The sequence below is a fragment of the Schistocerca nitens genome, chromosome 1, assembly GCF_023898315.1.
Source record: "Schistocerca nitens isolate TAMUIC-IGC-003100 chromosome 1, iqSchNite1.1, whole genome shotgun sequence".
NCBI classification, from domain to species: Eukaryota; Metazoa; Arthropoda; class Insecta; order Orthoptera; family Acrididae; genus Schistocerca; species Schistocerca nitens.
Window position 1 is genome coordinate 37,665,767 of NC_064614.1, and position 22,394 is coordinate 37,688,160.

Here is a 22,394-nt window from a genome sequence, read left to right on the forward strand (position 1 = left end):
GACACTTAAAGTAGTAAAGGAGTTTTGCTATTTGTGGAGCAAAATAACTGATGATGGTTGAAGTAGAGAGGATATAAAATGTAGACTGGCAATGGCAAGGAAAGCCTTTCTGAAGAAGAAAAATTTGTTAACATCGAGTATAGATTTAAATGTCAGGAAGTCGTTTCTGAAAGTATTTGTATGGAGTGTAGCCATGTATGGAAGTGAAACGTGAACGATAAATAGTTTAGACAAGAAGAGAATAGAAGCTTTCAAAATGTGGTGCTACAGAAGAATGCTGAATATTAGATGGGTAGATCACATAACTAATGAGGAGGTATTGAACAGAATTGGGGAGAAGAGGAGCTTGTGGCACAACTTGACTAGAAGAAGGGATGGGTTGGTAGGACATGTTCTGAGACATCAAGGGATCACCAATTTAGTATTGGAGGGCAGCGTGGAGGGTAAAAACCGTAGAGGGAGACCCAGAGATGAATACACTAAGCAGATTCGTAAGGATGTAGGCTGCAGTAGGTACTGGGAGATGAAGAAGCTTGCACAGGATAGAGTAGCATGGAGAGCTGCATCAAATCAGTCTCAGGACTGAAGACCACAACAACAACAACATGTATCTGCTCCTGCAAATGTTCCCAGCTTAAAATCTGGTTTGAAAACTTCAGTCTTACTATTACATAAGCTATCTGAATCCTTCCAGTGTCCAGGTATCTTCCACATATACTACCTTCTTTTCTGATTCTTAGTGCAACTGTTGGCAATGACTAAATTGTGCTCTATGCAAAATCCTACCAGGCAGCTTCCCTTGTAATTCTTTTTCTCTATGTCCATCTTCCTATACCACTTTTCTTCGCTTTCTTATCCTACTTCCAAATTACTGTCCCTCACAATAATTAAATGTTCATCTCCCTTACTGATCTGAATAATTTATTTTATCTTATTTATATCCTTTCAGTCTCTTCATCACCTGCAGAGCTAGTCAGCAGCTTAGTGTCTGTCTTGGCTATGATAATGCAATCATTGTGCTGTTCATAATAGCTCACCCACACATCTATTTTCTTATTCACTATTAGACCCAGCCCTGTATTACCCTTTTTATTTAGTAGTGACAGCTCTGTACTCAGCTGAGCAGAAGTCATGTTCTTCCTCCCACTGCACTTCACTAGCCTCCACTAAATCTACCTTTAACTTCTGACCTATAGGATGTCAGATTTTATTTTATTTCTGATGCTAATACAAAAATAAAATGGCTTGATGCAACTGCCTTCCTTAGTGTAATGTTAGGCCAGCAACTCTCTTGGGAACATCATATCAATGGTACATCTTCTGAATTAGGAGCAAATGTGTACAGTATATTTTGCACAAGTTAAGCCACACATTAGTCAGGAAGAATCAATATGCAAAGAAGTGGGATACGGAAGTACTAAGGAATGATGAGATACGTTTGAAATTCTCTAAGGCTATAGATACAGCAATAAGGAATAGTTCAGTAGGCAGTACAGTTGAAGGGGAATGGACATCTCTAAAAAGGGCCATCACAGAACTTGGGAAGGAAAACAAAGGTACAAAGAAGGTAACTGTGAAGAAACCATGGGTAACAGAACAAATACTTCAATTACATGTGGGGTCCCACAAGGTTCCATTTTGGGGCTTACTTTTTCTTGTGTATATCAATGACCTTTCATCAGTAACATTACCAGATGCCAAGTTTGTTTTGTTTGCCGATGATACAAACATTGCAATAAATAGCAAATCAAGTGTAGTCTTAGAAAGATCAGCCAATAAAATATTTGTGGACATTAATCACTGGTTCCTAGCCAATTCTTTGTCACTAAACTTTGAAAAAACACACTACATGCAGTTCAGAACTTGTAAGGGGTGTCCCAAGAGTATATATCTAACATACGATGACAAGAAGATAGAAGAAGTGGACAGTTTTAAATTCTTGGGATTACAGCTCGATAATAAATTCAACTGGGAGGAGCACACCACAGAACTGCTGAAGCATCTTAACAAATCTCTGTTTGCAATGCGAATTTTGTCAGACATAGGGGATATAAAAATGAAAAAGCTGGCATACTATGCTTACTTTCATTCCATAATGTCATATGGGATTATTTTTTGGGGTAATTCATCAAGCCAAGCTAAAGTTTTCCGGGCACAAAAACATGCAGTAAGAGTTATATGTGGTGTGAACTCAAGAACATCCTGCAGAAGCCTGTTTAGGGAACTAGGGATACTAACTACTGCTTCCCAATATATTTATTCCTTAATGAAATTTGTCATTAAAAATATATCACTTTTTCAAACCAACAGCTCAATTCATGGAATCAATACTAGAAATAAGAATAATCTTCACAAGGATTTAAAGTCACTTAGTCTTGTACAAAAAGGTGTGCATTATTCAGGAACACACATTTTTCAATAACTTGCCAGCAGCCATAAAAAGCTTAACAACCAATGAAATTCAGTTTAAGAGAAGCCTAAAGGATTTATTGGTGGCCAACTCCTTCTACTCCATTGATGAATTTCTTAGTAAAACCAACTGATCTGTATATAAGTACAACATAACTTTTGCACAATTTCAGTGCAGTAATGTGTTCATTGAAAATTTGTGTGTCTGTGTGTGTGTGTGTGTGTGTGTGTGTGTTTTAGTATAATCTAACTTCTGCACCATTTCAGTGCAGTAATGTGTTCATTGTAAATAAGTATTACAGTAGTTGTATTACCTTATAAATAAATAAAAAACTTTTTTATTTTAAATTGAGTGCATTAGTATTTGTAAAATGACTCTTAGTGTTCATTAAAAAATGTCGATCATTCCACTTGGGACCTGTGGAATGGTACATTAGCTTATTTGTTTTAGTTGTAAATATTTGTCATGTATTGTTGTTTTTCTGACATGTTCCACATCCTGGAGGACCTCCTCACTACGGATCAATTGGAATGAAAGTAAATCTAATCTAATCTAAAAAATTGATTGATGAAAGGAGGAAGTACAAAAATGGAAGCAAAGCATTTGAGATGTGATGCTACAGACAAATGTTGAAAATTAGGTGGACTGATAAGGTAAGGAATGAGGAGGTTCTGTGCAGAATCAGAGAGGAATGGAATATGTGGAAAACACTGATAAGGAGAAAGGACAGGTTCATACAACATCTTTTTAGACATGAGGGAATCACTTCCAGGGTACTAGAGGGAGATGTAGAGGGCAAAAACTGTAGAGGAAGACAGAGATTGGAATACATCCAGCAAATAATTGAGGACGTAGGTTGCAAGTGCTACTCTGAGATGAAGAGGTTAGCATAGGAGAGGAACTCATGGTGGGACGCATCAAACCAGTCAGAACACTGATGACCAAAAAAAAAAAATTATGGAATCCATGTTTGAGGTGCATGCTCCAGTGAAGTATATAAATATTCATCCTTAAAAAAAATAAATAAACAGCCTCAGTTATAAAGAGTCGTGAAGGGATGTTCAAGAGTTACCTTCAATGACATCAATAGATAATTCTAAAACTGTAGGCCTACAACTGATTTTAAAATGCAAGCTTTACCACAGTTTAAATCAAACTGTATATAGTTTATAATACTAGAAGAGGACCGAGTGAGGTGGTACAGTGGTTAGCACACTGGACTCGCATTCGGGAGGACATCAGTTCAATCCCACATCCAGCCATCCTGGTTTAGGTTTTCCATGATTTCCCTAAACCACTCCAGGCAGGTGCCAGGATGGTTCCTGTGCAAGGGCCTGGCCAACTTCCTTCCCTGTCCTTTCCTAACCCGATGAGACTGATAACCTATCCATACTCTGTACTCATAAGACTGTTCACTCAGTTCAGCAGATCATGTAATTCTTCTTCGCTTTCACTCAGGATAGCAGTGCCATCAGTGAATCGTATCACTGATATCCTTTCACCTTGAATTTTAATTCCATTCCTGACCAAAAAACAAAAAAAGAAAGAAAGAAAAAAAGAAAGAAAAAAAAAAGTTGGCATGTTCCACATCCACGAGGATCTCCTCAGCATGGTTCTATGGAACGAAAAACTAATCTAATCTAATCTAATCTCGCTGTTTGGTCTCTTCCCCCCAAACAACCCAATCCCAACGAGAAGAGATTGTCATTATCGTCTAGCAAGGCATCACAAAAAAGGTACCGACAACAAGTCTAACTTGTAACAAATTTTAAAGTACCAACAATATCTAAGCTTCTTTGAAGTTTCTTCAAAAGATTTTCTTACTAGAGTTTCCATTATGAAATTAGACATCCAAGGTCACACTCACTTCCTGCAGACCATGGGCTCTAAGTGCTGTGATTTGACCACCCAATAGCTTTGTTGCCACATGTACAGTGTTAATAGTGCATTAGCTCAGCACCATCTGGATTTTCCATGTGATATCATGTGTTTACCTGTGGGTTCAGTCTTCCGTACAATGGTGCACTGGCATGTGTATTTCCAAATTGACTATATTCTTAATTAACAGTGTGATGACATTGGCAGTATCTCTGTATGTGAGCATGTGTTTTGATTCTCCAAAAAAGGGATATCAATTAAAACTGAAATTATGAAATTTGATTATTTGGACAAAAATTTACTGCATAGAACTGTACTGTGATACAACAACACAGAAGAGTATCTGATAGTCAGAAAAACAAGCGATGATATCTGAGAAAAAATTAGTTATTCTGCCTCAGAGAACACCATTATTTGTCTTTCCCATTCACTTGGTTTTTGATTCTGATAATGTAATGATAGACAAAAGTTTTTAATTTAATACAGAGACATTGCAGCAGCAAGAATGCAGTTCTATGCAAAATGCACTTACTATGTGCTGAGGACAATAGTCTTGTAGTATACTCAGATAATACTTGTGTTCCACAAAACCACAAGCAAAAATATATTTTATTTGAACCTCAGTGGAAATATTGGCCTGAAAGTACCTACAGTTATTTTTGTATAGCATATATCAGTGATCTTGGTGATGGGTGCAGTGATAAAGTGTCTGTGGCCAAGCGTTTCTAGGCACTTCAGTCCAATACCACGTTTCTGCTATGGTCACAGGTTCGAATCCTGCCTCGGGCATGGATGTGTGTGATGTCCTTAGGTTAGTTAGGTTTAAGTAGTTGTAAGTCTAGGGGACTGATGACCTCAGATTTTAAGTCCCATAGTGCTCAGAGCCATTTGAGCCATTTTTGATCAAGTGTCAGCAAGAGCTGAAAATAAACTTTTGGGAGATAGGGGAGATCAAGGAAAGGCAAACCTACATTTCTAGCATTTGTAGACTTACAGGAAGCTTTTGGCAATGTTGACTGGAATACTCTCTTTCAAATTCTTAAGGGGACAGGGGTCAAACAGAGGGAGCGAAAGGCTATTTACAATTTTCACAGAAACCAGATGGCAGTTATAAGAGTCGAGTGGCATGAAAGGGAAGCAGTGGTTGGGAAGGGAGTGAGGCAGGGTTGTAGCCTATCCCCAATGTTATTCAATCTATATATTGAGCAAGTCGTAAGAGAAACAAAAGAAAAATTTGGAATAGGAATTAAAATCCATGGAGAATAAATAAAAACTTTGAGGTTTCCTGATGGCATTGTAATTCTATCAGAGACAGTAAAGGACCTGGAAGAGCAATTGAACGGAATGGATGGTGTCTTGAAGGGAGGATATAAGATGAACATCAACAAAAGCAAAACGAGGATAATGGAATGTAGTCGAATTAAGTCGGGTGATGCTGAGGCTATTAGATTAGGAAATGAGACACTTAAAGTAGTAAAGGAGTTTTTCTATTTGGGGAGCAAAATACCTGATGATAGTCAAAGTAGAGAGGATATAAAATGTAGACTGGCAATGGCAAGGAAAGCGTTTCTGAAGAAGAAAAGTTTGTTAACATTGATTATAGATGTAAGTGTCAGGAAGTCTTTTCTGAAAGTATTTTTATCGACTGTAGTCCTGTGTGGAAGTGAAACATAGATGATAAATAGCTTAGACAAGAAGAGAGGTATGGTGCTGTAGGGGAATGCTGAAGATTGGATGGGTAGATCACGTAACTAATGAGGAGGTACTGAACAGAATTGGAGAGAAGAGGAATTTGTGGCACAACTTGACTAGAAGAAGGGATCAGTTGGTTGGCCACTTTGTGAGGCATCAAGAGATCACCAATTTGGTATTGGAGGGCAGCATGGAAGGTAGAAATCGTAGAAGGATGTAGTTTGCAGTAGGTACTTGGAGATGAAGAAGCTTGCACAGGATAGAGTAGCATGGAGAGCTGCATCAAACCAGTCTCTGGACTGAAGACCACCACAACAACAACAACAACAGAGAATACTGTCAGTCCTATTAAGGCGAGCCATCAGGAGTAAAATCCTAGCAGTGGTACACAAGTATTCGCGCATGGAGTCTCTCACAAAAATAAAATGCATTCATACACAACGTGATACCATAAAGATGTCTTAGATGTTATCAAAATTAATTTCATAGTTTTCTAAACAACTTTATCATTGAAAGTTTCTGTGAGATCTGACACAATGCAAATTCATCAACAATGACATTTTTCATTGAACAGGTGGAACAGTTTCAGAGCTCTTGTGGAATTTTATTTTTTATGTCAGAATATTTCATGATAAAATATAGTTTTCTTGATAAAATATGAATCCCAGGCATCCATAAATTTTCAGAATGTTGATATCTTAGATTCAGCCCAAATATGGCCATTGTTCTGCTTTCTCCACATCTTTCTAAAATATTTATTGTAACATAAGTTTTAATTAATTAATTAATTAATTAATTTTATTTATTTATTAATTACTCCCATCATATTTAAGAGTGAAATCAGAGATGTCCAACTTTTTTTTTTTTACTGATATTTTAAATTAGCACTAACTGGTGGAGGAGAAGTATAGTGTTTAACGTCCAGTCAACAACAAAGCCATTAGAGAAAGAGCACAAGCTCCAGTTATGGAAGGATGGTGAAGAAAATCAGCCATGCCCTTTCAAAGGATCCATTCCAGCATTTGCCTGAAGCAGTTTAGGGAAATCATGGAAAACCTAAATCAGGATGGCCGGAAAGGGTTTGAACCATTGCCACCTCGCTTGGTATAACTAACTGGCAGTGATGTAGGACAGTGAGATGACTTCTGTGCCTCTTTTCATGACAGCTGCTATATAAATGTTTTTATATTATCAAATAATGTTGTATTTTATTTTTAATTATTTTCATTTTCCCTCTTCTACATTTGTTTCTTTTAGTATTATTATTATTATTATTATTATTATTATTATTATTTCTTACTTTTCTCAGACGTTATGTCTGGTCAAAAATGGAAAGTGATGCGGACCTTGATCAAGCGTGACTTCCTTTTAACTGTACGGTATATGTTATATTGCATTCAGGAACTTTCGGGTAATTGAACATGTATCAATAATTACGGATTTCTGTAGTTGTATATGTAAGTTTGGATGTAGCTGTATTGCATTGATGTACTGGTGGATATTGTGTGGTATGACTCCTGTAGTTGATAGTATAATTGGTATAATGTCAACTTTATCCTGATGCCACATGTCCTTGACTTCCTCAGCCAGTTGGATGAATTTTTCAATTTTTTCTCCTGTTTTCTTTTGTATATTTGTTGTATTGGGTATGGATATTTCGATTAGTTCTGTTAATTTCTTCTTTTTATTGGTGAGTATGATGTCAGGTTTGTTATGTGGTGTTGTTTTATCTGTTATAATGGTTCTGTTCCAGTATAATTTGTATTCATCATTCTCCAGTACATTTTGTGGTGCATACTTGTATGTGGGAATGTGTTGTTTTATAAGTTTATGTTGTAAGGCAAGCTGTTGATGTATTATTTTTGCTACATTGTCATGTCTTCTGGGGTATTCTGTATTTGCTAGTATTGTATACCTGCTTGTGATGTGATCTACTGTTTCTATTTGTTGTTTGCAAAGTCTGCATTTATCTGTTGTGGTATTGGGATCTTTAATAATATGCTTACTGTAATATCTGGTGTTTATTGTTTGATCCTGTATAGCAATCATGAATCCTTCCATCTCACTGTATATATTGCCTTTTCTTAGCCATGTGTTGGATGCATCTTGATCGTTGTATGGCTGTGTTACATGGTACGGGTGCTTGCCATGTAGTGTTTTCTTTTTCCAATTTACTTTCTTCGTATCTGTTGATGTTATGTGATCTAAAGGGTTGTAGAAGTGGTTATGAAATTGCAGTGGTGTAGCCGATGTATTTATACAAGTGATTTCTTTGTGTATTTTGCTAGTTTCTGCTCGTTCTAGAAAGAATTTTCTTAAATTGTCTACCTCTCCATAATGTAGGTTTTTTATGTCAATAAATCCCCTTCCTCCTTCCTTTCTGCTTAATGTGAATCTTTCAGTTGCTGAATGTGTGTGATGTATTCTATATTTGTGGCATTGTGATCGCGTAAGTGTATTGAGTGCTTCTAGGTCTGTGTTACTCCATTTCACTACTTCAAATGAGTAGGTCAATATTGGTATAGCATAAGTATTTATAGCTTTTGTCTTGTTTCTTTCTGTCAATTCTGTTTTCAGTATTTTTGTTAGTCTTTGTCTATATTTTTCTTTTAGTTCTTCTTTAATATTTGTATTATCTATTCCTATTTTTTGTCTGTATCCTAGATATTTATAGGCATCTGTTTTTTCCACTGCTTCTATGCAGTCGCTGTGGTTATCCAATATGTAATCTTCCTGTTTAGTGTGTTTTCCCTTGACTATGCTATTTTTCTTACATTTGTCTGTTCCAAAAGCCATATTTATATCATTGCTGAATACTTCTGTTATCTTTAGTAATTGGTTGAGTTGTTGATTTGTTGCTGCCAGTAGTTTTAGATCATCCATGTATAGCAAATGTGTGATTTTGTGTGGCTATGTTCCAGTAATATTGTATCCATAATTTATCTAAAAAGAAAGATGATGAGACTTACCAAACAAAAGCGCTGGCAGGTCGATAGACACACAAACAAACACAAATATACACACAAAATTCAAGCTTTCGCAACAAACTGTTGCCTCATCAGGAAAGAGGGGAAGGAGAGGGAAAGACGAAAGGATGTGGGTTTTAAGGGAGAGGATGAGTCATTCCAATCCCGGGAGCGGAAAGACTTACCTTAGGGGGAAAAAAGGACAGGTATACACTCGCACACACACACATATCCATCCACACATACAGACACAAGCAGACATATGTGTGTGTGTGCGAGTGTATACCTGTCCTTTTTTCCCCCTAAGGTAAGTCTTTCCGCTCCCGGGATTGGAATGACTCCTTATCCTCTCCCTTAAAACCCACATCCTTTCGTCTTTCCCTCTCCTTCCCCTCTTTCCTGATGAGGCAACAGTTTGTTGCGAAAGCTTGAATTTTGTGTGTATATTTGTGTTTGTTTGTGTGTCTATCGACCTGCCAGCGCTTTTGTTTGGTAAGTCTCATCATCTTTCTTTTTAGATATATTTTTCCACGTGGAATGTTTCCCTCTGTTATATTTGTATCCATAATTTGTATTATTTAGCATGTTGGATAGTGGGTTCAGAGCAATGCAGAACCAGAAAGGACTTAATGAGTCTCCTTGGTATATTCCACACTTAATCTGTATTGGCTGTGATGTGATATTATTTGAATTTGTTTGGATATTAAGTGTGGTTTTCCAATTTTTCATTACTATGTTTAGGAACTGTATCAATTTAGGATCTACTTTGTATATTTCCAATATTTGTAGTAACCATGAGTGGGGTACACTATCAAAAGCTTTTTGGTAATCAATGTATGCGTAGTGTAGCAACCTTTGTTAATTTTAGCTTGATATATCACCTCTGCATCTATTATCAGTTGCTCTTTACATCCTCGTGCTCCTTTGCAACAGCCTTTTTGTTCTTCATTTATAATTTTGTTCTGTGTTGTATGTGTCATTAATTTCTGTGTAATGACTGAAGTTAATATTTTGTATATTGTTGGTAGGCAAGTTATGGGGCGATATTTAGCTAGGTTTGCTATGTCTGCTTGATCTTTAGCTTTCAGATAAGTTATTCCATGTGTAAGTGTATCAGGGAATGTGTATGGGTCTGCAATGTAACTTTTAAATAATTTAGTTAGATGTGAATGTGTTGAGGTGAACTTCTTTAGCCAGAAATTTGCTATTTTATCATTTCCAGGGGCTTTCCAATTGTGAGTAGAATTAATTGCTTGGGTGACTTCATGTTGCAAAATTATCACTTCAGGCATTTGTGGTATCATCTTGTATGTATCTGTTTCTGCTTGTATCCACTGTGCATGCCTGTTATGTTGTACCGGGTTTGACCATGTGTTGCTCCAGAAGTGTTCCATGTCTGTTATGTTTGGTGGATAGTCTATTTTAATGTGTGTGTTATCTATTGTCTGGTAAAATTTCTTTTGGTTTATGTTGAATGTTTGGTTTTGTTTCCTTCTATTTTCACTTTTTTTTGTATCTTCTAAGTCGTTTGGCCAATGCTTGTAATTTCTGCTTCTTTTCATCTAATTGCTCTATCGCTTCTTGTTGTGAGATTTTACCTAACCTTTTTCGTTTTTTTTTTTTCTGACATTTCATTTCCTATAAATTGTGTTAGCTGTCTGATGTCTTTTCTCAGTTTTTCTATTCTGATCTGTAGCCTGTGTTGCCATGCTGGTTTTGTGGGTTTCTTCCGTGTGTTGGTTGGTTCTGATCTCTGCCTAGTGTGTATATTTAGTGTAGTGAGTGCTCCTATATAAACCAGTAGTTTTAACTCTTCCATAGTTGTGTTTTCATTTATTTTGTTGTGTATGATTGTGTTGATAGTTTTTATTGTTGTTTCGACTTGTGGGTTATTTGGCGGTCTATGCAAGAATGGTCTAATGTCTGTATTTGTGTCTTTGTATTCTATATGTCAGCTGAAATTTTTCGTCTATACCTAACATGTGTGTTACTTCGAGTTCTATTTGTGCTTGTTCTGGTGGCTGTCTTAAGATTTCTTTTTTCTCTGATTGTTTAATTGATGCATGTTGTTCTTTGTTTGTTTGCTCTGGGATGTTTCAGTCCATTACTGTATTTTCTTCTTCTTCTGATTGCACATTATTTTGTTCCAGTATTTGTTGTTTGAAGTTTTCTAATTCTGACTGGGGTATCCTGTTATTTTTGATTATTACACGGATCTGATCAGCTAGTCGTTGTTCTGTTAAAAATTTTAATTCTGGGTATCTGATAATAAATGTTGTGTATACTTGTGATCTGTATCCAGTTGTGTTGGTTCCTAGGTTTGTTGCTTGGTAGTAACAGAACATGAGGTGTTGATTAACTTCATCTGACCATCTCATCCTCTGTCTTTGTTTTCCTTCTAGGGTGGTTGCAGGAAGCATATCCTGCAAAACACCTCTATATGGATTTAAACCATTTTCCAGTTGGCTAGCAGTGTCGTTACCATTGTGGGCAGGCATAGGGTTCAAACGTCGTCCCCGGCCATGACGGCGCTTGTCCGAGGCTTCTTTAGTTCTGTCCTGAACCAACTAATCACACTAAAAGGGGGGTTAGCCCTATTAGTGGTTTGTTCTTTTCGTCGCCTTTTACGACTGGCAGAACATACCGGAGGCCTATTCTTTTCCCTATTATTATTATTATTATTATTATTACTATTATTATTATTATACTATTATTGTAAAATGTAAACTTTCCTAGCTGGAAATGTCACAATTAATAAAATATTCTGGCTGTTATGCTGTGGTCAAATGGATTTCATCCTAACTCAAAGTTTCATCCTCATGTGCAGAGGACTGTTTCAAAGAGGATTGTAGCTTCTTTGATTGCCCAATTCACACACTGGCCCACAGATGAGAGTGTGACAGTACAGATCCAGGGTGTGAATCGGGTATGCAAAGAAGCTACGATCTCCCTTGAAAATATCCTATGCAGATGGCGACAAAATCCCGGATTTTAAGATGAAATCCATTCAACCAAGGCATAGTCACCTGGAACACATTATTAATTATACTATTACTGTCATTTTATGTAAGATGTATTTGTATGAATTGTTTCTGGCAACTAGAGGACTGTTTGTGTAAATCAAGCTTCTGGAAACAAAGAAAATTTGACAAATTAAGATTATCTCACATATTTACACTCTTGTTCTTTCATTTACAAGGAATACTGGCCAAACTGCAGTTGGATAGAGAGCAAATGATTTTATCATGCTTTATTGCAAAGAAAAAAGAATGCAATATGGCAGTGGGAAGAAGTATGGGGAGTTGATAATCCAGAAAATGATAAATAAGTTGCATGCTTAAACAATGAAAGGTATCATAAATTGAGTAAAAAACAACACGGCATGTGCTGTCATTTCTGACTTGTGACTGTGGAAGGGTTTCATTTATGGAATTCCTCGACTGCAACAACAAACACACAAATAGATAGCCAAATATATACTTCCATGCCTCAAGCATCACTGTAGATCTATGGATCTGTTTTTATTTTTTATCTGATTGTAGGCTCTGGTAATTTGGTAATTTTTCACAGCTTTTCAGATCACCAACATTTTTTACACTATTATCAGTAGAACATGCTACTAATGAGACAGTACCTCATGATAGTTACATCTGGTTTGCATCAGAAGTGGTGTCGCACCATCCATGTCCACAGCATTTACATCAGCTCCGGCCTTGATGAGTACTTCCACATACTGAAATCAGAGAAATATGTTTCAGAAGTACTCATGTGAAAACAACTATACTACTTTGATTCTTTTAAAATATAAACTTTTTGCTACACATGTTAGCAAACACACCAGAACACACACTCACACATTACAGTCATTTTAGTTACTAGTAGCATTTGAACATTTATTTAATTTATTTAATATTGTAGTGTTTTCAGATTACAAATTAGCCTCTGTGTCCTTAAAGTAGTCACAAGTAAATAATCACCAGCATAAGTAGAAGAGTCTACCTAATGTTAACCACATGCACATTTCACAAATTTATTTTCAGCACACAGAAAAGGAATTTAAAAACACTACGAGTATATAAAGGTAGTAACTGACTTCATTGTAATGAGCTGTTTGAAAATTTCAGGATTATAACAACACAATATTACATTATCAAGCCATCATACACACAAAGAAAAGATTATCAAATGTGACTGTCAGTGATTTCCATTTATTTAACATCTCCCATCATAGGTGTCAACAAGGATGGAACAAAAGGGAGCATTTGCCTCCTCTGATCAGAACAATAGACTTTTTATTCATTCTCAAATTCTTGTCCATTTATGGAAATGATTTTCTTTGTTTACATCACACCGTAGGCTTGCCTTTCTGACCTCTTTGAAAAATATTTGGGCTTTAGCATTTACCACATAATGTGTGTTTGTTTGTTGAGCTTCTCACAAGAAATTACATCACTCCTTCATCATGCAGATGGTTTTGGCACTATCCTGTAGTCAACTTCTATAGAATATTGTTGAAATAGAAGTATCTAGTCTCTCCTCTATCAATTCCACATGCCCCCTTGTTTAGATACAGAAAGAGACCATCCAGGAACCCTGAGGCACATATTTTAGCTACAGTACATTCTCTCATATCTGTCCCTAGTTCCCAGAAGGACATCACCCTTGCCCCACTGCACAGCTTAATCACAAATGAATTTTACCATTTGTCTTAAAAACACAGGTAAAAAGTGTGGAATTTCAAGATCAAAAAGATGTCCTCTCCAGAAACTGGACCTGTCGAAACACTGTGGGATGGAACACAGCACAATGTGCAGTAAGAAAGTTATAAATTCTGCATTCATATGGCATGGCTGCACAATGATGTCAAACTGAGGAGACAAGGACCATCTTCATGAGTCCTAGACTGTTAAGAGTCAGTTCCATTGACTGATTTGAGGGTTGTTTTTGAAGGTTTCAGTGCTGACCATGGATTACACTTTGCACAGACAACCTAAAAAGTAGGTTTCAAAAAAAATTCTTCCGTTTATAGATGGCATGAAAATAGCGTAATAAATCCATTAACAAGATCAGTCATGAAGTTTCAAAAGCAATTAATACTATACACCATATAATACTTCAAGAAACATAGTTTAAAGTTTATTTCCTGTGTCTCCACTTTGAGGAGTATCATTCAATGGCAGTTTTTGATGGTTATTTTGTTGATACACATTTTTTCCTGACAGAAAGGTCTTTAGCACCTGTAATAAAATGTAATGAGAATAGTGTGGAGGAATATCATAAAATGACTAAAATGAGAACTGTGAATAAAAATGTAAAGAAATTACAGAAAAAAAACTTGAATACACACACTCACATCGATAGCAATGAAACTCACTTTGTCAAATCACTAACACAAGGTTCAAAAGAAGACAGCATACATCCCCAGATGGCTGATCTCTGGAAGGAAAGGGTGTTGATCAGCTACTCTGCAACACACTAAAATCTCCCAGCCTAAGTGTTGATGATATGGCAGTGGATGTTCTGTTAAGAAGAAAGATGCGGTATTCCTTCATAAATGCAAGCATGTCTGAAGAAACAGGCACTGTGGTGACTACAGCCATTAAGGAAATGATGACAATGAAAATTAGTGCTGGACCAGGACTTGAACCCAGATTTCCCACTTTACATAAGCAGTTGCCTAAACCACTTTGGCTAAGTGTGCATGCGTAATGGCTAGATCCAGACTTCCATATGTCACTGTTACTGCATCACAACCTATACTTATACATACATTATGTAATCCCCGCAAAGGCAACAACATTTTTATTGAGTCACTGTCCAGTATCAGTTGATAAATATGGTATTGCAGTGCCTGTGTTGCTAACACCCGAACCTCCAGACATTAGACACTCAGATCAGTACCAAATGTTGTATGTCAATAGAGTATCATTCAAAACACTGATTCAGTTAGTGCTATGTGCTATCGTGCAGCAGAAGGGGCATAAACAGTAACATCATAACTATGGAGTACAGGCAAGGAGGGATAGTTTTATGATCTTGCATGGGTGAATTGGTAGAGCTTGTGGTCATGTCCCATGCTCAAACCCCACTGTTGGCAATTCATTTGAACCGTTCATATGTGAAACTGTTAACTGGGAGAACATTTTCCTGGCATGTAAAAGGACTTTTCGGAGTTTGTAGCAATTTTCTTTTGGCAGTCTGCTTTCACTTCGTTAGTTGAAAGTAGCAAACCTGTAGAGTACATTTGTACAGAAAGGTGTGGTGTTCTGTCAGACACATGTAACAGAACATGCACCACTCATGATGAAGTAGCCAGTGCATCTGCAGTTTCCCTGGACAAATATAAACAATCGATATAGTATAATAAAGAAGCAGTTGCATCACATGTGTGGAGGTATTAATAATCCACTGACTCTTTCATTTGTAATACAGTAAAAAATAAACAAAACATTATTGTCATTGTCAAACAAACTTAGGACTCATGGTACAATGACCTAATGCTCTACAAACTTCCCCATGGAGGCCACATCTTCATCTACATCTACATCATACTCCGTAAGCCACCTAATGGTGTGGGCAGAGGGTACTTTCGGTACCATTATCTGATCCCTCCAGCCCCATTCCACTCGTGAATAGTATATGGGAAGAATGATTGCCAGTAAATCTCAGTATTGGCTCTAATTTCTCGAATTTTCTCTTCATGGTCCATACACATGATGTAGGTGGGGAGAAGTAATATGTTGCCTGACTCCTCCTGAAAAGTGCTGTCCTGAAATTTCAATAGTAATTCTCTCCATGATGCACAACGCCTCTCTTGTAACGTCTGCCAGTGGAATTTGTTTAGCACGTCCATCACGCCCTCTCACCAGCTAAACAATTCTGTGGTGAAATGCACTGCTCTTCTTCATTGGATCTTCTCTATCTCCTTTATCAGTCCTACCTGATATGGATCCCAGTTAGATTAATAATACTCAAGAATTGGGCAAACAAGCACCTTATAAGCCAGTTCTTTCATGGATAAGTAACATTTCCTTAAGATTCTCCTGACCAATCTGAGTCTGGTATCTGCTTTTCCCACTATCTGTTTTATGTGGTCATTCCACTTAAGGTCATTCTGGATAGTTATGCCCAGATATTTTATGGCAGACACTGTCTCCAGCTGTTTTTCATCAATAGTGTAGTTGTACAGTAGTGGATTTCTTTTCCCATATATGCACAAGATGTTACATTTATCTATGTTCATGGTCAACTGCCCCAGCCTGCACCATTCATCAATTCTCTGCAGGTTGTCCTGCAAATTCTTTCTATCTTCTGGCATTGCTACTTTGGTATAGACAACTGCATCACCTGTGAATATCCTTAAAGAGCATCCAATACTTTCTACTACATCATTTATATACACTCATGCTCATAAATTAACGATAATGTTGATACATGGTGAAACAATGCTCTGGTGGGCGGTTTGCGGGTTTAAATAACCTCGGCTTATGACCATGTGGTGCATTTGACCTGCAGTCATCCCAAGGTGGCACTGGCAGCAATCCACATTCGCAGAGTTGTGTTGGTGCATGTCAGAGTACAGTGCAGCGAGTAAGTGTGCAGACATTTTCAGATGTGCTAATGGTGACTGTGTGTTGAAAATGGCTCAAAGGACACATATTGATGGAGTTATGAGGGGTAGAATACTATGCGAATGGAGGCTGCTCAAACACAGCAGGTCATAGCACGGGCCCTCCGTGTGCCACAAAGTGTGATTTCAAGATTATGGCAATGATTCCAGCAGACAGGAAATGTGTCCATGTGCTACAGTACAGGACGCCCACAGTGTACAACACCACAAGAAGACCGATATCTCACCATCAGTGCCTGCAGACGACCATAGAGTACTGCAGGAAGCCTTGATTGGGACCTTACTGCATCCACTGGAACAGTTGTCTCCAGACACACAGTCTACAGACCACTGAACTGACATGGTTTATTCTACTGACCCCTGGTCACAGTAGAGTTCGGAAAAGCCTGGTGTCAAGAACACAGTACATGGTCATTGGAACAGTGGTCTCAGGTTATGTTCACAGACGAGTCCAGGTGTAGTCTGAACAGTGTTTCAAACTGAGTTTTCATCTGGTGTGAACCAGGAACCAGATACCAACCCCTTAATGTCATTGAAAGAGACCTGTATGAAGGTCATGGTTTGATGGTGTGGGTTGGGATTATGATTGGTGCATGTACACCCCTGCATGTCTTTGACAGAGGAACTGTAACAGGTCAGGTGTATCGGGACGTCATTTTGCACCAGGATGTCCACCTTTTCAGGGGTGCAGTGGGTCCCACCTTCTTCCTGATGGATGATAATGCATGGCCCCACTGAGCTGCCATCGTGGAGGAGTACCTTGAAACAGAAGATATCAGGCAAATGGAGTGGCCTGCCTGTTCTCCAGACCTACAACCCATCAAGCACGTCTGGGATGCTGTCGGTCAACATATCACTGCACGTCTTCAAACACCTAGGATACTTCAGGCACTCTGACAGGCATTGTTGTAAGAATGGGAGGCCATACCCCAGCAGCTGCTCGACCACCTGATCCAGTGTATGCCAACCCATTGTGCAACATGTGAACGTGTGCATGGTGATCATATCCCATATTGATATTGAGGTACATGTGCAGGAAACAGTAGCGTTTTGTAGCGGATGTGTTTCAGGATGGTTTTCTCAACTTATCACCAATACTGTGGAATTACAGATCTGTGTCGTGTGTGTTCCCGATGTGCCTATGCTATTAGCACCAGTTTTGTGTAGTGCCACATTGTGTGATACCACATTCTACAGTTATCCTTAATTTATGAGCGTGAGCGTATATTGTAAACAGCCACTGTCCTATCACACTTCCCTGTGGTACTCCGGATATTATCTTCACCTCTGTTAATTTTGTTCCATTAAGGGCAACATGTTGAGTTCTATCTGCAAGAAAGTCTTGTATCCAGTCACAAGTCTGCTCTGATACTCCATAAGCGCTCTCTCTCTCTCTTTTTTCCCCACTAAACGTCAATGCAGGGCAGTGTCAAATGCCTTACTGAAATCAAGGAACACGGCATCAACCTGGTGCCACTGTCCTCTGCACTGTGGATCTCACGAAGGAATAAAGTGAGCTGAGTTTCACAGGATCTCTGCTTGTGAAAACCATGTTGGTTTTTATACAGGAGATGTTCATTTTCCAAAACCGTCATAATTCTGGAGCATAAAACATGGTCCATAATTCTATAATAGATTGACATCAATGAAATGGGTCTATAATTGTGTGGATCTATCTTATGGCCTTTCTTAAAAGTGGGAATGACCTGCAATTTTTCCAGTCATTAGGTACCTTTTGTTGCTCAAGTGATCTACAACAAATTACTGCTAGGAGGGGAGCAAGTTCTTTCACATAATCATTATAGAATCTTATAGGTATCTTATCCAGTCCTGACACCTTTCCACTACAAAGTGATTGTAGCTGCTTTTCAGTGCCATGATCGGTTATCTCAATATCTGCCATTTCGAAATTTGTTGGTTGGTTGCATGGTTTAAACGAGGGGGGAAGGGACCAAACTACGAGGTCATCGGTCCCTTGTTCCTAATAAAACAATGCCGCAAGTGTGAGAATAAAATAGACAAGACATATAACACAAAATGGAAAGAAAGGGAAAGCCCACAAGAACAAAGGAAAGGCAACAAACACTAAAAGGTACAAAAGAGGACAAGAAAACAACAGAGAGATGCAAGAAACAGTTAGAAGAGAGTAAAACAATGAAGCAGGTTACAGTGGCTGGCCGACCACAAAAATAAAAAGGGAAAGCCAGCCACCCTGCAACACATTAAAGCCTCCATCCTAAAAGCACTAAGGTGGAGGACACAGAGCGGCAAAGGACATGCACAAAAACTTGGATTTAATGATAAAACCCACCCTCATGGATGAAACGTAAAACCAAATCAGCCTACGAGGTGTTGTCTGCTAAAATCAATGATAATGGTCCGGTAACCAAAGATGCAGTCGCAGGGCAGCCAAAGAAGGACAGAGCAGAAGAATATGGGCCACTGTCAATCGGGCGCCACACCGACACTGAGGTGGGTCTTCACGGTGCAGGAGGTAGCTGTGGGTCGCCCAGGCATGGCCATTGCAGAGCCAGCAGAGAACCACGGAGTCCCTGCGAGAGGCCCTCATTGAGGACTTCCACACATTTGTGGTCCCCTTAATGGCTTGCAGTTTGTTGTGCGTACTGAGATTTTGCCATTCCATCTCCCAAAGCTGAAAAACATTGTGGTGTAATAATGAACGCAGATCAGTTGCGGGGATGATGATCTCCAGAAGTGGTTTCAGTGTAGCCTGTTTGACCAGCCTGTTGGCAAGTTCATTTCCTGGAATTCTAACATGACCAGGGGACCAGACGAGCACCACTGAACAACTCGGCCATTATAGGGCATAGATGGACTCCTGGATGGACGTTACCAAAGGATGACGAGGGTAGCACTGGTCGATAGCTTTCAGGATGCTCAAGGAGTCAGTAAATAAAAGAAAAGACTCTCCTGGGCATGAATGGAGATACTGAAGTGCATGAGATATGGCCACCACCTCTGCAGTGAATACACTGCAACCATCAGGTAAGGAATGCTGTTCAATATGACCGCGGTGAATGTAGGCAAAGCCAGTGCAACCATCAGCCGAGCCGTCAGTGTAAACCACTTCAGAGCCCCTTCACTTCAAGAATCAAGAGGAAGTGACAGCAGAGAGCCACAGGGTTAACAGAGTCCTTAGTGTGACATGAAAGGTCCAGACAAAGCTGCAGCAGGGGCTTACACCATGGAGGCGCACATGAACAGAAAGCATGTAGAGGTGGTAAAGAGAAGGACTCCAGTTCAAAGAGAAGGAACTGCACGTGAACTACAATCGTTAGCCCTGACCTGGGCCACTGATGCAGGAGATGGACTGCCATGGGCGGGAAAAGGAGACGGGAATTTGGATGCTCAGGAGAACTACAAATGTGTGCAGCGTAACTGGCAAGTAGTTGTGCACGTCTGATCTGCAATGGAGGGAGCCCAGTCTCCACCTGTACACTGGTACCGGACTTGCCCTAAAAGCTCCTGTCGCTAGTCTAACCCCACAATGGTACACAGGGTCGAGTAAACGCAACACTGAGGTCACTGCCGAACCATGAACCCACACTCTCAAAATCAGTTCGGGATTGGACAAGGGCTCTGTAGAGCCACAGCAACATAGAGTGATCTGCACTCCAATTGGTGTTGCTCAGGCAATGGAGAGCATTGAGGTGCTGCCAGCACTTCCGCTTAAGATGATGAAGATGAGGAAGCCAAGTCAATCGTGCATTCAAAACCAGTCCTAAGAATCGATATGTCTCCACTACAGTGAGTGGATCATCATGAAGGTAAAGTTCTGGGTCCAGATGGACGGTAGGATACCGACAGAAGTGCATGACACACGAATTTGCAGCTGAAAACTGGAAGCCATGGGCTAGAGCCCATGACTGGGGCCTTGTGGATAGCTCCCTGTAGACGCCACTCAGCAACACCAGTACTGGAGCAGCAGAACAAAATGCAGAAATCGTCTGCATACAGAGATGTTGAGACTGAAGGCCCTACAGCTGCTGCTAGACCATTAATGGTCGCTAAAAAGAGATAGACACTCAATACAGAGCCCTGCAGGACGCCATTCTCCTGGAAATGGGGGGAACTAAGGAGGCACCAACTTGGACATGGAAGGTACGAAGTGAGAGGAAGTTTTGGACAACAATCAGAAGCGGGCCCCAGAGACCCCACTCACACAATTTGGCAATGGTATGATGTCGCCAGGTTGTGTCATATGCTTTATGTAAGTTAACAAAGACAGTAACCAGGTGTTGGCATCTGGAAAAGGCTGACTCGAGGGATACCAGATTATCAGTGGTAGAGCAACCCTGGCGGAAGCTGCCCTGACGTGGGGCCAGGAGACTACATGACTCCAGGATCCAACTCAACCACCGACACACCATGTGTTCCAGCAGCTTACAAAGAATGTTGGTGAGGCTAATGGGCTGATAGCTATCCACGTCAAGTGGGTTCGTACTGTGTTTGAGTACTGGAATGATGGTGCTCTCACGCCACTGTGATGGAAAGATGCCATCACACCAGATCCGGTTGAACACGATGAAGAGATGTCGCTCGTAGTCAGGTGAGAGATGTTTAATCATCTGACTGTGGATCCAATCCGGCACAGGATCTGTGTCAGGGCAACATGCAAGGGCACTTAGGAGCTCCCACTCTGTAAAAGGAGAATTATAGGGTTCACTGTGGCGTGTAGTGGACGAGAGAACCCTCCCTTCCAACCTCCATTTGAGAACACAAAAGGCTGGGGGATAATTCTCCAATGCAGAGGAGCAAGCACAGTGCTCAGCAAAGTGCTCGGCAATTGCGTTTGCGTCGGTAGACAACACACCATTGATGTGAACACCAGGGGCACCCGTTGGGGTGTGGTACCCAAAAAGATGTTTGATCTTGGTCCAGACTTAGGAAGGTGACTTTTGGCACCCGATGGTTGAGACATACCTCTCCACACACTCGTGTTTCCTTCTTTGTATAAGCTGGCAAACGTGGGCATGGAGCCATTTAAAGGCTATGAGGTGCTCTAGGGAATGGTGCCACTTACGTCGCCGTAGAGCTCGCCGACGCTCTTTAGTGGCCTCAGCAACTTCTGGCAACCACGAAGGTACTGTCTTTCACTGGGGGCACCCTAGAGAACGAGGGATCGTGTTTTCTGCTGCAGAAACGACCATTGTGGTGACCTGGTCAACCACAACATCGATGGCACAATGTGTGTGAGAATCAATGGTGACAGCAGAGGTGAAGGCTTCCCAGACTGCCTTGACTAAATTCCATCTGCATAGGCATCCATGGGCACAACACCGGGGGAGTGACAGGAAGATGGGAAAGTGGTCACTACCACACAGGTTATCATGTGCTCTCCAGTGGATAGATAGGAGGAGTCCTGGGCTGCAAATTGATAAATCAACAGTCGAGTAACTACCATGAGCCACAATGAGATGTGTGGTGGCCCCAGTATTTAAGAGGCAGAGGGGTTATGGGGGTTAAAATCTCCCAAAAGTAGGAAAGGTTTAGAGAGTTGATCAGTCAGGGCAGGCAGGACGTTCTGAGGTACCACACCATCTGGAGGAAGATATAAGTTGCAGACTGTTATTTCCAGCATTGTCCTTATCCTGACAGCCACAGTTTCAAGAGGAGTTTGAAGGGGTACAGGTTCACTAAACGGCGAGTTCAGGACATAGATGCAAACACCACCTGACACCCTATTATATTCACTGCAGCTCTTGTAACATCCCTTATAGATGCGGAGGGCAGGGGTTCGCATTGCCGGAAGCCAGGTTTCCTGGTGGGCAATGCAGAATGCAGGTGTAAAGCTTAA

The 22,394-nt window shown here is 39.8% G+C and overlaps 1 protein-coding gene across 5 annotated transcripts in view; it reads right to left on the reverse strand.

The window, feature by feature from the left end:
- Positions 1-22,394, reverse strand: part of LOC126240775 (serine/threonine-protein phosphatase 6 regulatory ankyrin repeat subunit C-like) — an 881,520-nt gene that overhangs the window by 56,347 nt on the left and 802,779 nt on the right. For all 5 annotated transcript variants that reach the window (XM_049947953.1, XM_049947951.1, XM_049947950.1 and 2 more), the window contains one exon: positions 12,581-12,679. In XM_049947953.1, coding sequence (XP_049803910.1) covers positions 12,581-12,679 — 99 coding nt within the window. The remainder of the gene's footprint in view (positions 1-12,580; positions 12,680-22,394) is intronic.